General features: G+C 39.3%; 2 protein-coding genes across 4 annotated transcripts in view; one reads left to right on the top strand and one right to left on the bottom strand.

Annotated features, from left to right (window-relative positions):
• Nucleotides 1–15,601, top strand: part of LOC125779273 (uncharacterized) — an 854,525-nt gene that overhangs the window by 463,559 nt on the left and 375,365 nt on the right. The gene's annotated exons all lie outside the window — the stretch shown is intronic.
• On the bottom strand, nucleotides 5,260–7,936 carry LOC125779358 (uncharacterized). Of its 3 annotated transcripts, none has more exons than XM_049460675.1 (3): nucleotides 6,358–7,936; nucleotides 5,761–6,168; nucleotides 5,260–5,687 (listed from the first exon to the last, which is right to left on the bottom strand). In XM_049460675.1, the coding sequence occupies exon 1, from the start codon at nucleotides 7,934–7,936 to the stop codon at nucleotides 6,830–6,832; it is 1,107 nt and encodes a 368-aa protein (XP_049316632.1). In that variant the 3' UTR covers nucleotides 5,260–5,687; nucleotides 5,761–6,168; nucleotides 6,358–6,829. The 3 variants fall into 3 exon arrangements, with proteins under 3 accessions (XP_049316632.1, XP_049316633.1, XP_049316630.1); XM_049460676.1 differs by having other exon boundaries at nucleotides 5,761–6,140; XM_049460673.1 differs by having other exon boundaries at nucleotides 5,761–7,936.

The raw sequence follows: 15,601 nt of genomic DNA, 5'->3' as shown, positions 1-15,601 counted from the left end.
ATGCATGGAAGACGTATATTTCTAACCGAACGTCTCAAATTCTTGACCTAGTGGGATCAGCCACTTGGCGTCACGTAGCCAGTGCTGATAATCCTGCCGATCTAGGTACAAGAGGGTGCAAGCCACTGCACCTTGCCACTACCACCCTCTGGTGGAATGGCCCTCGATGGTTGATAGAATCTCCTGATTCTTGGCCACAATCCCCCATGCGCAACATTATCGCCCCAGAAGGTCGGAAAATCGCCACCTTTCACACATTATTGGATGATGCCGACATCCTTGAACGATTTTCCTCGTTTCCAAAAGCGCTCAGAGTAGTCGCTTATATGTTCAAATTCATAGAACAACTCAAAAGCAAAGTTAAGGGATCACATAATTTCCCATGCGATACGTTGACGCACCTAGACCTAGAGAAGGCAAAGGTCGCTCTTATCACTTATACTCAGTCGCGCCACTTCAGCTGCGAGATGTCACTACTAAGAGAATCGAAGCCGATTGACAAAAAGAGCTCACTCTTAGTACTAAATCCATTTCTGGATACGAAAGGTCTGCTTCGTGCTAATGGTCGGCTTGCTAACTCAAGCCTGACATATAACGAACGCCATCCTCTAATAATACCAGAAAAGTCTCGACTTGCAACATTGCTACTCAAGTATATACATATACTAATGTTGCACGCGGAACATCGCCTAATGCAATATATAATCCGCCAAGAGTTCTATATTCCCCGACTTAAGCCTCAAATAAAAAAGTGCATTTTCATGTGCAAGATCTGCACTATGCATAAACAGAAGATGAGGACGCAGATTATGGCAGCACTTCCACCGGAACGCTGCAACTTCGCTCTGCCTTTCACTATCACAGGTGTTGATTTTGCTGGGCCTTTTCAGATAAAGGCATCCATGCTAAGGTCTCCTACCCTAATGAAAGGCTACGTGGCTGTCTTTGTCTGTTTCACGACAAAAGCAGTGCACCTCGAGCTATGTACTAATCTGACAAAGGAGGCTTTTCTCGCGGCATTTGCTCGCTTCGTCGGACGACGCGGTTTTCCGTCCAAACTTATGAGCGACAATGGAAAAACCTTTATCGGAGCTCAAAGAGCCACAGAAAAACAGTTTGTGGACTTTATTAAACAAGTCTCCCCTGAGATTGTACAAAAGTACGCCCCCCAAGGCATTAATTGGCAATTCATCCCCCCAAGAGCTCCTCATATGGGTGGTTTATGGGAATCAGCTGTAAAAAGCTTCAAATCCCACTTAAAAAAGGTAGCTGGAAACTACAAATTTAATTACGAAGAATTTACAACACTATTAATCCGCATTGAAGCCGTTCTCAATTCACGGCCACTAACAACACTCTCGCAAGATCCCTCAGATCTCACAGCCCTAACACCAGGGCACTTCCTCAAAGAAGCACCCATTCTGGCCACACCTGAGCCAGGCGTGGAGTCGCTATCCTTATTAAATCGATGGGAAAGAATTAAAATTCTCCATCATAATTTCAGTCGCAGATGGAAAGAAGACTATTTAAAGGACCTCCACAAGAGGTATCGATGGAAAACATCAGAAAATGCGCCAAAGCTTGGAGATTGTGTACTTATTAACGACAATTGTCTCCCACCTACCGAGTGGCGACTTGGCCATATAGAAAAGCTCCATTATGGCTCAGAGGGTCACATCCGCGTCGTTGATCTCCGTACTCAAAGCGGAATACTCACCAGACCGCTGGTTAAATTATGCTTTCTACCAACCGCGGATAATAACGAAAAACCGATACTAAACAATCCGAATATAATGCCGTAACGCAAATGCCAATAAATCAATAAAATCGCAACCCGCAACCAACCGTTAACAATAACAATAAAAATTACAAAAAAAAATGGTCGGTCAACACGACGACCCAGTCATGCCACCTAACGTGGCACAAGCATATATACTATTTATATACTACCATGTATATTCAAATACAATTTCTTACAGAGTTCAAGATGGACGTGGACATGCCTACAACACCAACTGTTCGGTCAGCCACCAACGGACCACGTATTGGGCCTACTCCTCCGCCCCGTTCAACCAATGCGACAGTATCGACTGCTGCTTCTGGTAGTGGTTCACGAGCAGCCCCATCAGCGCCATCCGCTCAAGTCGAGCCGCGTCGCATTCGATGCCCGCTATGTCGCCGGAAACATCGACTCCAACACTGTGGGCTCTTTAAGGAGCTAACACCAACCCAACGACAGCGTGTGGCCCAGGCACATGAGCACTGCCTCAACTGCCTGTCGCACACGCATGGGACGCAGGAGTGTGTGTCAGCCGATTTATGCCACACGTGTGGCAGACCACATCATACGCTGCTGCACAGGACCCCACGACGCGATGTAGGTCGGCCAGCTGCCCCAAGCACGGGTAGATCAACGCAAGGAAACCGGACGGTGCGACGCCGAACTACTGCAGCCCGGCCTGCGGGATGGCTAAATGAGGGTCAACAAAAAAGTTCAAGTTCAGTCTCGTTACGATACGATACTTACGCCATAGATAACGCTTACACATCGTCGCTGTGACCTCGCGCCTTTCGATATCCGCACATCTTATTTTTAATATTAAACAATAATTAAAATTACCGTAGTTTCGGCAATATTGTGCAAAGAACCTTTGAACTCATCTACCAAATATTGTAAATAATTTAATTGTCATTAAAACCGTAGTGGAGTTATTTTAATAAGTTAACCGAGTGGTTTTTATTTAAAGAAATTAAAGTGGTAAGCAAAAGAGCAAGGTGAAGTGAACACTGCTGCACTAAACAATTTCAAATAAATTTAAACGATATTTCCGCAAAATGTAATTCACAACGGATATGTAGTAAATAGTATTGAGTATCAATATATGTATTGGTTTATCTTTCATGGCAATTGTTTATAAAACTGTGCACAGTTTTCTGGTAAATACGACGCCATTGCCAGAAGGTCCTACTTCTTTTCATCACTTACTTTTATTGGATCATTCCTGAGCATTGGCAAAGTATAATTCGCAAAATTTATTTTTTTTTTTGAGCGCAAATTATAAGAAGTCCATGTTTCTGCTATACTATGCTGCTTACGTATTTTAAGTGTGTTTGGATCGTCTCTAGATATTTGTATCCACTTTGCAGCAGTTATTTTGCACAAAGGATTTCTATATAAATTTTTGACTAGCATCTCGAAGTTTTTAAATTCATATAGAGCCATTTGATGAATCTGCAATGGATTCGAAGGCCTTGCAAAATGAATCATATGACACACATCTGCCTGTGTATAAAGTTGAGCTGTTTTTTTCTTTTTTTCGATAAGTGCAAAATCCCGGTCGCATGGCAGAAAGCTGTGCCCTGAAGTAAGAAATTTTTGATTCACTTCAGAAAAGTATTTGATCAGAAGGCTGTGGCACAAAGCAATCATAGTCCAGTTGTTATTTTGTCCAACGCATCTATCGGACCATATATATAATCAATTTTCTAATTTGATCAGTTTCCAGAATACTGAATTTTGATGTAATGTGTTACCAAATACATGAAGCTATTTCAGCAGCTCCTCTTTTAGCAATTGTTTCGTGCCATGTGTACATATCGATCGTATTTTCTGATAGCAAAATTATAATTAGAATACTGTCGCTGATAAAATACATCAGAATGTGTGAGATTCGGTGTGAAAATCCCTTGCTGCATATCGACACATATGCCTACGGTATTTTGTGAATTTTTGCCAGCGTTGGAATCATCTCGAAGTTGCGCATATGCTTTATCTGCTTGCTCGTGATGAGCTGTCGCCAATTTTTGAATATTTTCAAATCGTTCCGTATTTTCAGCGGCAATCATATCAGTAAAATACTTGTCACAAACCTTGCAAGTATCACTTCTTGGGAAACCAAATCGTAGTTTGTGTTCTGTATGAAAAATGTGCTTATATGTGTTGTACAAAATTTGGGTATCCGTACATTGTTTTAATATTTAAATTGGGGTTAAGACAACTTTTCGAGATGTTGAACGACCATAGTGATTTTCTTGGCTGGGAAAGCTTACTATGTGTTCATCAACGCTCAGTTTTTTCTGTTCTATGATTTTGTGGGGATGATTTTCATGTTTTCCTCGCTGATCATCAATGTTTTTCCCATATTTTACTTTTTCAACCAAAATTTGAACTCTGCGCTGCGTTATCTTCATATTTTAAAATAAAAAGTAAAGTAAAAATCAACGAAAAACAACAACAAGAAAATATTTACCTGAAATGTGTGACAAAACATTTTTTTGCACACTCTCTCTCTTTTCCCGTTTGAAAGCACCAAAAAATAAAATACTGTTGTATTTCGTATAGAACTCCCTCTTCAACTCTTCTTCTTTTAGGCTCGCTCAATTCAAGAAGTGAGGATAGAAATAAACATTGCTCGTAATAATTTTTGCTATAAAAGTTATCAAAAAGGTTCTTCATTTGTTCATTATCAAGTTTTGCACAATGGAAATTACAATGGCAATCAAAAATCTATTACAAAATAGTTCAAAATGTATATGATATAAAAATTATGTACTTAAAACGTTTTTCCACCATACCTGCTTTGGGACATTTTTTGCTGGTAACTATAACTTGTTTTTTTCTATTAATATAAGATTGCCCACTATTTCTTAGCTTTTTATTATTGAAATCTTTCCAATTTTCTAAATTTATTTTTCTTTTGGAGCCTCTAACACACTTATCAAGCACACGAGAACACTCAGTTTTTGCCATTGTACACTCAATAAATAAGTCACTTGAAACGTTATTCCACTGAGTGCTTGTATTAAAATGCGATTTGAATACGAACAAGTTCAATAATATGCCTAATTTTGATTTGGATTGATAAAAGAGAGCCATTATAACAGTAATCTGCAAAAAAACCGGTTTTGAAAAAATTGTCGCTTACAACGTTATTCGCGAACATGCTTCAATTGAACATGTCGTTCCGTTCCTTGTATGTGTGATGGAATTTTTTATCATTAAACGGTGGATCATCTTGATTTATATATTCTTTCAATGTATCGTACGGAATGCTTCGCGTGAATGGTGGTTCAAATACGATATTTATATCATTCAAATTGATCATTTCCGTATAACTTGTGCAATTAAAGTTTATATCTGGTTTTTTATAAACTCTAAGTTCCATTGGCTCGTCAACATCGGTTCGATAGCGTAGAATTTACTTGATAGCACAGTCGCGCTTTTCTTTCCTATCATCAAACAACATTGATAACAAAATATTTTCCGAATGCGCATAATATGAATTATCTTTAATTACTTGATTGACAATTTTGCGTAAACGAGGTTTTAGAAATCGTGACCAACCAATGAACTTGAAAAATAATGCACTGCCGTACACGACAGAGCTCGTAATACTTGATATTGAAATACATTGGCACATAACATTTAATTATAAATTCAACCAGAATTCTTAAATTTGCATCTGGATTTTCCGTTGTCACATATAATCGCATTAATCTAGTTCCTTGGTGAACCACCGAGAATGTACAATTTTCCCTGGTTTGATGTTAGCCAGATCCACCGGAACCACGCCGCTAGAAATTGCATGGGCCATGTCGTATAAGTACTTCGAATCGGTGGAAAATTCTTTTTTTTCTGGAGCAGGGGGCATATTTTTCAACTCAATTTTCTGGAAGCCGTCCACCACCTAAAAATATATAATAATAAAATAATTAAGAATGGTTGATAATTATAATAAATGAGTGATATCAATAACTTACCGGAAGAGTTTCACAAGTTTCGATTTGACGGCTCAGTTTTCCGGTTGCCGATCTTGGTCCAGTGCTGGTTGATTTATCCAAAGCTTCAAACAAATGCCGAAACGGAAGTTCGTTGAAGTGTAGAAGGCAAACAAACCAATGCAATGGTCTTTTTAACAGCAATTCGAATCGTCGTGTAATTCCACCGTGTGGGCCAGTGTTTGTTGGCTCACCGTCAGTGCATGTTCCAATTAATGTATCCAGTGATATATTTTTATCGTTGAAAAAACCATTTCATTTGGTTGTTTTGTATTCAGCGGTTTCATGTTCCAGTCTTACGTAACCAATCAAACCAAGAATTGGGTTCTCTCAAAATAACAAGATGAGGTTCTTTTACCATCCTAGTATGATACTTCTCATCAATTTTATCTATCGTTAATGAATAATTCTCGTACGGTCGACGAATCAGTTGCGTGGTCGATGCGTCGATCGTTGAGAATATGAAAAAAATCGGGAAAACAGAATTAGTGAATAAAACCACAAAGTTTGTGTTTCAGATAGCATTAAAATGTTTTCAATTTTATTTTATTAATTTTTTGATTACCAAAAAATACTTACATTTATGGTTGTGGTGATGCTTGTTGTGGTGGCCGGTGGAAAAAACGTCGTGGTTCGCTTCGCTCTCTAAACAGAAGTGTCCCTAGCTGATTAGCAGGATCGCTTGCTAACCGGGAATTTCAACGAAACCATTGCCAGTTGAGTGAAAGCTGTTAACCGTTGAGTGAAAGCTATCAACAGCTAACTGGCAATGGTTTGTTATACACTCACTAGGGGTGGTAAAAAGAAATTAGGCGCTGGCCTAAACATACCGGCCCCCTTGCGGTGAGCAACAAAAAATTAAATGTCCATCGACCACCGCAACGATGTACAAATTTATGGTACAATATGAGTACAGATAGTTCGTTTATTCATTATTATAATTATATATATTTTTTTTTTTTTTTTACAAAAAACAATACTTATTCTAAGTGAGAATTCCAAAAAAACACAATAGAATAAGTTAAAAAAATAAATACTAACATGGCTTAATCTAGTACCGGGCCGTACCCGAGAGCACCCAGCCGAAGATGGAGCCCTGAGCGAGGAACTGCCCAAATGTGTGTGGCATGACCTGTTGGGTCATGATGCGGGAATACACATCCGCGCCGAGCACCAAGCGTATCGGCGATGACTTATAGAAGTTTGGATCCGCCAGCTTGATGTGTGTGTATGGGGCTGCTAGGTCGGAGTCCAATGTGGTGGTCGGGCTGATGCGCATATAGCCGTTTATTGTCCTCACGTGGGTTGAGATGCGGGTATTTGTCCCGTGTCTGCCGCGCAGTACTACAAGGCAGCCGCGTTGACCGCCGATATGCGTCTGCTCCAATTTCAATTCTACTGCTAGGTCGCGCGCAATTAGCGACGTAGGGGCGCATGCGTCTATGAGCGCCCTGATTAGGTGTAGGCGTCCTCCTGCCTCGATCTTCACTACCGCCGTCGGTAAGATGGCTGTCGTTGGCAGCAAGGAATGAGCCACTCTGCCGGCTCGATTTGTTAGCCCGGCTCTGAAGGAGCTAGCCCGGTGCAGCTGGAGAGACCTGGTCTCCAGTCTGGCCGGGTTGTGCGCTTGGCGACGGCGCAGACGGCGTTTGTGTCCGCGACGTTCATGTTGCAGAAGGGGGCGGAAAGTCCGGGTTTCCGTTTCCCCTCGCTGTGATGGGAAAGGCCGTGTTTCCGCTCCGATTTCAAGGAGTTCTCCCTCCTCCGGTTCTGGTTGGAGAGGCCTAGTCTCCGTTCCAGAGTCTGATGCATCAATGGAGAGGGCATCATCGGAACTTACTTGTTCGCTCCATGATTGGATTTGAGGCACTGCGGGGCGGCGACGGGTATTTTCGCCGATGTGGAGCATCGTGTGGTGCTTCTCGTTGCAGCGCCGGCACCGTGCGTCGCTGGGGCAGTTCGCTGACCGGTGGTTGACCGCGAGGCAATTTATGCAATACTTCCCGATGAGTGCCTCCCGTAGGCGCTCCTCCGGTGTCTTGGCCCGGAAGGACGAGCAGAGCCGCAATGGATGCTTTCCCTTGCACAGCGTGCAAGAAAGCGGGTACCGGTTCGGGTGTAGCGCCGCGGTCTTCTTTAAGCTTCCATAGCGAGTCATCTTTCTGAAATGAATTTGTTGACGATTTTGTGTTGCTTGGAATATTATCTACAACTGATTGGGTGGCGAGAAAAAGTGCATAAATTATATTATACATATATTGCATAGTGTGTAGGCGGCCTTACGTGGTGTGAACTGCCTTACATTACCATAGTGTGTAGGCGGCCTCATGTGGTGTGACCTGCCTTACCTTACCATAGTGTTGCAAATAATAATAAAATAAAAACATTTTGCCTTTAGCATCAAATTTATGTCGTTATCGTTTTATTTGTCGTATGTTTTCGACAAAGTGGCCTGGCACCAAAGAAAATGTTAAATACAATTTGGTTTAATAATTATTTTCAATTCTTTCTTGTCAATAAAATACTTCTTGCTCAGTAAATTCAAGGGCAATGCATACATGTGCTGCTGTAGAAGGAGACTTTCGGTTTGCAACTTAGCTATTTGCTAGCAAAAGTTTGAGAGACAACAGTTTTAGATTCACTGTTGTAAAAAGTTTTTAAGGGGAATTAAAAACTGACGGCATGGCATCACCGTATGTAATGATTGACATTCCGCATTTTGGTTATGTGTGGGCACGTGCGCAGAAATATTTGACAGCCGGGTGAAAAGGTAAGTAGATGGCTATAATTAAATTCGCTGATTTATTTAAATATTTTCTTTTCCTTACAGATTTACGGAATAAAAACACTTCCCGCCGAAGGAATATTGTTGTAGTGGTACTGGATGAAGCCGATCGTAAACCGGGTATGGGCTTCGAACTACAAATCCGTAAAATAATAGAACAAATTCGTCCTGATCGACAAGTAGTAATGTGGTCTGCAAATTGGCTTAACGAAGTGCAGGCACTTGCCGGAAATTTCCTAAAAGATCACACTTCCATCGATATTGGTTCAATGAACCTCTCGGCTAATCACAACACTCGTCAAATGGCTGAAATATGTCAAGAAATGGAGAAACCTCAGCGCATTGTCAAATTACTTCAAGAAATTGCACCATCAACAAACAATGCTGCAAATAATAATAACAAAATAATTATTTTTCTCGAAACTAAAATCAAGGTCGAGGAAATCTTGCAGATTATTCGCAACGAAGGTTATACTGCCACCTCCATACATGGCGACAAGTCGCAACCTGAACGCGATTCAGTGCTAAAAGATTTCCGCAATGGCAAGTCGAATATTTTGATTGCCACTGATGTCGCTTCTCGTGGTCTAGATGTGGCAGATTTGCAGTATGTTATCAATTATGATTACCCAAATTCGTCGGGAAATTATGTTCATCGCATTGGACGCACTGGACGCATCCACCAACACGCTATGGCTCAAGGGACGGAATGCTGCACGTAAGGAAGGCAACGCTGGGGGTAAGTTGATATAATAACACGACCATTAAATGACGTGAAGAATACATGCCTTGAGTGTATAAAATATTTATTATATATTTATTTAATTTTTGAATTTATTGATTTTTGTGACTTGTGAATTATTATGCTTAAGAATTATCTGCTTATTGTTGATCTAACCGTTTTGTAAGAATCTGAAAAAAAAATCTGCCACTTTGAAAAGTGAGCAAAATACTTGTGATCTGGCATGGAATAAAGAGGGTGAATTACAATTTGTAAGACTCATTAGATAAAGGTGAAGAATCAATCATTAAATAGCTTTTAGCTCAAAATTAATGTGCATTTTGTTTATAAATATGTTCAGTTAAGACTAATTTATGCTATTTGTATTAAATTCAAATTAGTTACCATCAACATATTGTGTAAAATGATGTGGACTTAATGTTGAAAATTTTCTACAAAACATGCAGCATTTACGATCAGCTCGCAACTTATAGTTTCGTATTAGAGATTTTGTTAGAACACAGACACACAAACTTGTTTAAATGTGCCACTTTGAAAAGTGAGCAAAATACTTATGAAAGTTATTGAATTACATATATATCTGTACTTATTTGTTCACTTTACTACTTATTGTATTTAGTAAAGGTTGTGAGCAAAGGACCATATCTAATTTTTGACTGAATTGATTTTTTTTGTGAGATCGTAGTAAGTGTGTCGGAAAGCTAGGCTTCCGATGTGGCTGGGGAACGGTTGTGTTGAGTAGGGTGTGCCTCCAAGTTCTCCTCCTCGTAGGGTGGTAGTAAGACCAATTTGGCAAGCGGTCTTGTAACTTGGCCTTTTTCGGTGATAATGTCAACTACTCGCACTCGGGTATCAGCACCTGGGTGTATGTTGACAATCCTACCCAATCTCCACTCGTTCGGTGACAAATTGTCTTCCTTGATGACGACAAGCTCACCTGTTTTTATATTTGTCTTTGGATGTTTCCACTTGATGCGTTTCTGCATTTCGTTCAGGTATTCCGTTTTCCACCTTTTGCAGAAGGCGCCGAGTCTGTTCTGATGGCTATTGTTGTTGTATTTATTCTGTGTGGGTGCACTGACAGGCTTTGCGGAATTGGACGATTTCTTGGCACGTTCTATTGCCTCCAAATCACGGTATCTATCCGTGAGGAAGTTGTCCAATTCCTCCCACTTCGATGTCTTGGTCTTGTTCTTTACAGACTGTTCCCATAGGGCCAATGTGGCCTGTGGCAGTCTCTTGGAACATATGCGGATTATGATTGGGTCCCAGTTCCCAATGTCCACTTTATTGGCTGTCAGGCAGGAGATGCAGCTGTTGATCTCCCGCTGTAGCCATTTTATAGAGCTTGAGCACTCCTTGTCGATTGAAGGCAAGTCGAGAAGTATGTCGACTTGGGTTTCGACAAGAATACGCTCATTCTCGTACATATCTGTCAAACCCTTCCATGCCATCGCAAAACCGTCATTGGTGAGAGGGCATTTAGACACAATAACCTTCGCCTCCCCTTGTGTCTTTTTGTTGAGGTGGTACAACTTCTCAACTGGTGACAAGCGCTTGCTCTTGATGTACACGGCCGTGAACATATCCCGGAATGTTGGCCATGAAAGGTAGTCCCCTTTGAAAACATCCGTATCGCAAGGCGGAAGGGAGTGGTTATTGTGGTCCTCAACAGATTTTTCTGTGTCTTTGGGGGTTGAGAGGATCTCAGACATATCCTTCATTGCCCCCATGCACCGTATATAGCACTGACCACCTAGCTTGAATTTTTTTTTAATAAGGGCATAGTCCTTTGAGGACATGTCTCCTTTGCTGTTGAGGTCGTCATGGGCAGCTTTCGCTTTGCTCCACATCTCTTTCAGCTCGTCTTGTTGCATCACAAGAGCGTTCTTCGAGATGTCCTTTGATGCAGCACTGAATTCGGACTCGTATTCGACAACGTAGTCCACTAGGCGCATGAAAGCTTCCATAATTTTGACAAAAAGAATTGAAATTTCAAATTTGAATTGATAGAAATATAATAATACTCAAGACTGAGCAGACTTTGGCCTAAAGATAATGGGAATTGCTTTGAAAATAATTCCCCACTATTGTAAATTTTTATTTGCGGCACACCACTGCCAACCAAACACGAAAATAGAAAAATAGAAAATTTTTTTTTTGAATGTTTCAGCCGATATCGGAATATATCTGGCTGGTCAATAACAAAATTTTAACTATAGTAGCCGATATCGCAGTATATCTGGCTTTGGTACTTTATTTAATATAAATGTGAGTTGCAGCACACCACTGCCAACCAAACAAGAAAATAGGAAAAAGAAAATTTTTTGACTGTTTTAGCCGATATCGCACTATATCTGGCTTTGTGTAACTTTTTTTTAATAAACGTGAGTTGCAGCACACCGTACGTACGCAAGTATATATATGCCACACTGTATATGGATCGCCACCCAAGATACGCCAACGACAATAAATTTTTAAAGGAAAGTGTTTGAAAGTGAAAAAAGTACAGTGTCTCAGTGAAAAAGAAAAACAAAAACAAAAGATTCTTGAACAAATAGAAAAGAAACAAAAACTCAAAAAAATCAATTCCGTAAGTGAAATGTGAAAGAAAAAAATATCACCGCACAAAATCCAAAAATTAAGAAAATCGAAAATTAGTGCTGTGAGTGATATGTGAAAAGTATATTACCGCACAAAATCCGAAAAATTGAAAAAATCGAAAATTAGTGCCGTGAGTGATATGTGAAAAGATATTACCGCACAAAATCCGGTACTTAACCGTGCACTTACGGATTATTTTGTTTTTGTACTTATGCCACTGAAACACTAAAACCACTAGTCACTTTGTCACTTTTATAAACGATTTGTCACCAATAAATACGATCAAAACCAACTATTTTATTTTATTTTTTTCTTTAAAAAAAAAACGATTTGTAACCCAGTGATATTAAATCAATCACGTACCTGGTTTGCCTGCGTTGCTGTGAAGTGAAACAAGAATCGGTTTTAAGTCCGTTGGTGTGCAGCGCCTCGCTTGTGTTTGTGCAACAGAGATCGGTGCTTATTGTCCGCTGGTGTACAGTGCCAAAAACTGGTTTGCCTGCGTTGCTGTGAAGTGAAACAAGAATCGGTTTTAAGTCCGTTGGTGTGCAGCGCCTCGCTTGTGTTTGTGCAACAGAGATCGGTGCTTATTGTCCGCTGGTGTACAGTGCCAAAAACTGAGTATTGATATATTTGTTCTTATCCGGCTCGAAGGACCATGAATAATTCTCGTACGGTCGACGAATCAGTTGCGTGGTCGATGCGTCGATCGTTGAGAATATGAAAAAAATCGGGAAAACAGAATTAGTGAATAAAACCACAAAGTTTGTGTTTCATATAGCATTAAAATGTTTTCAATTTTATTTTATTAATTTTTGATTACCAAAAAAAATACTTACATTTATGGTTGTGGTGATGCTTGTTGTGGTGGCCGGTGGAAAAAAACGTCTTGGTTCGCTTCGCTCTCTAAACAGAAGTGTCCCTAGCTGATTAGCAGGATCGCTTGCTAACCGGGAATTTCAACGAAACCATTGCCAGTTGAGTGAAAGCTGTTAACCGTTGAGTGAAAGCTATCAACAGCTAACTGGCAATGGTTTGTTATACACTCACTAGGGGTGGTAAAAAGAAATTAGGCGCTGGCCTAAACAGTTAAAGTATCATCTTTTCTGCCATCGAATGAAAACGCTAACAAATTGGTATCGTCTAACCGTTTGCGAAGCACTTCTTGTCTGCATTTCTCTTTTTCTCTGCGAACTTTCGATTTATCCATGATGAGAGGTTTCCCATGCTTATCTTTAATTTCAAAATCTTGCAAAAGAGCGGTTCCCAATGCTGATGCTACTCTGTCAGGCACACCAAATCTGTCGCATACCAAGGCAAAGTTAAAACAATCGTATCTCTCTGTGTATTGTGAACTTGTGCTTCTATCCATATCTTCTTGAACCGGTGGCGGTGCGTATGTTGAATCATCGGGATCTTGGTATGTTGGCATTGATGGCATAGATGTTGCTCCTTGCTCTTCAGTTTCCATCATAAATGCATTCATTGTTAGTCTTCTCTGATTATGTTGATCGTGCATGAACTCTTTGAGGCGTTCGGGAACCCAGCCGCATGCACATGGAGCTGCCTTCAAATCTCATTTACATGTTCCAATGTAAAAAATTGTTTCCAGAGATTTTACATACTCTGTAAATTGTTGGGTGTTGTTTGTTCTCTTGGTTTGCTCTTGATACTTGTCAAGCAATTTATTCAATTTATTACATACACTTTTTTTCAGCATTATTCCCATACCAAGTTTTTCCCAAATTCCAATCAACTTATCTTGTACTTGAATAGTGAATGATTTATGGGAAAACTTTTTTTGTTCTGTTTTATAGCCCTGACAGACGAGCAAAATTAATGCGCCATAAGCAACGCGAACGAATTGAAATTTTATGGTGACAGACGGCAGGCTTGTGCATTTAGACAGCTGATAGTAAAATTTGTTTCTTTATTAAAAAAAAAGTAAAATAAAAATGAATAAGATAAATTACTAAAAGAAATTTTGGTAATTTTGGAAAATCAATATAAATTTAACGAAAAAATTCGTTTATTATTATCTACGTTAAAAGATAATAGAGTGAAATTAATAGCAATAATTGATTGTAATGCGGAAATGTGTGCAAAAAAGTTAAGAATGTTGGAAAAATGGATAGCAAAAGTGCGCCATCTGTCAATAAATAGCAAAAATCGGCCATTTTTGAGCAGTGTTGCCTACTCAAATTTCGTAAATTCAACCAAATGCACGGAATTCTTGTGCATTACAAACTTGCATTGATATGGGTCAAATGCGCAAATAAATGTAAATTAAGCCCGCTAATGCATATTAGCGCTGTCGTCTGTCAGGGCTATTAGCACGTTCGCTTATGTAAAAATAATATCTCAAGATATCCAGATGGGTTGGTAAATTAAGATCAGTCAAATCAGTAGACACACCAAAAACAGTAACATCATGCTTGGGTATATGACTCATTGGGTTTTCGATAGTTGTTGATGTAGTTGCTTCATCTTGCGGTGTAGAGGATGGTGAATTCACTGTAAACTTTTTGATTTGGAATGGTCACTTCACTTATTATTTTTTTTTGAAATACCATAGTGGTTATTGCTTTAGTTCTCCTCACTTTCAGAGGTAATAAGAATGAAATGGTAATTTCAATTCTATTTCAAAATTTGCCCCTACCCAAAAATTCGACCCAAATGGGGGGACATCAGAATTCGTTTCAGAGGTATGGTTCCTTGGGCAAAGTTTCTTATTTTGATCTCTAGAATATGATTTTCATAGAGCAATGGGCGATTTTTTGCCTCCCCACAAATCGACCCGGCCTAATGTATATGTAATTTAGTTTTCTCTCACTTTTTTCATCCATTGTCGCTCGAAGTAATGTATAAATGGTTTAAAGAAGCTTTCTGTATTATTTGTTGGATTAACAAATTTTACATCCATAGCATCTTGTCTTAAAATGCTATAGGCTTCTATAATATTAGCCGGTTTCAATAATGGTAGATACATAAATTTGGAAAATAGGTTTTTGGCATTTTTATCTCTGTTCAATTTAGCTGTGAATTTAGGAATTTGCGTAACTTTCCGTCGAAGAGCATTCGTGTAGTGAAACCAACATCCAACCGTTTTGACTGTTGGGTATAAGCTTTTAAAAGCATTACGTAAACTGCATTCAAAATCAATGATTACTGACGTCGGCTTCAAATCGATGACATTTGACTGCAAATATTGCAAAACATGTTTATATGCAGATTCTGACTTATGAGACATTAAAACATATATGCCTGAAAAATAATGAAAAATGATCGAGTTATTTTAAGATAAATAATAAATTTTAATTTTAAAGTTCTTACATGGTCTGCGTGAATAATGTGAATTATAAGCAATTGCTTATATTTCTTTGAAATAGGTACTATGTTAAATGTTCCATCAACTATATAATTACGTTGTTCCATGTGGTTCCTTCCTTTAATAGCATTAGAAATGGTAGGAGACACAAATAATGAATAGGCAAAATTTTCTTCTACCATAGTGTCAATATAAAATTTGTCATTTTCCTCATATCTGGGCATTGTGAATTTTGATGCAATTTCTTTATTTTTATAAACTTCAATAATTTCTTCGAAAGTCATCGGATTTTTTGGATATTTTTCTTGTTTTATATGAATCAAATGCCTACTCATTTTACCGAACTGCACTGAATGTGATGTTT

The sequence above is a fragment of the Bactrocera dorsalis genome, chromosome 6, assembly GCF_023373825.1.
Source record: "Bactrocera dorsalis isolate Fly_Bdor chromosome 6, ASM2337382v1, whole genome shotgun sequence".
Taxonomy (NCBI): domain Eukaryota; kingdom Metazoa; phylum Arthropoda; class Insecta; order Diptera; family Tephritidae; genus Bactrocera; species Bactrocera dorsalis.
The sequence above is the reverse complement of the archived record's forward strand: the minus strand, read 5'-3'. Positions and strand labels throughout refer to the sequence as shown.

Coding starts and splice junctions, on each gene's coding strand:
- LOC125779358 (XM_049460673.1), bottom strand. CDS start 7,936: ATGACTCGCTATGGAAGCTTAAAGAAGACCGCGGCGCTACACCCGAAC.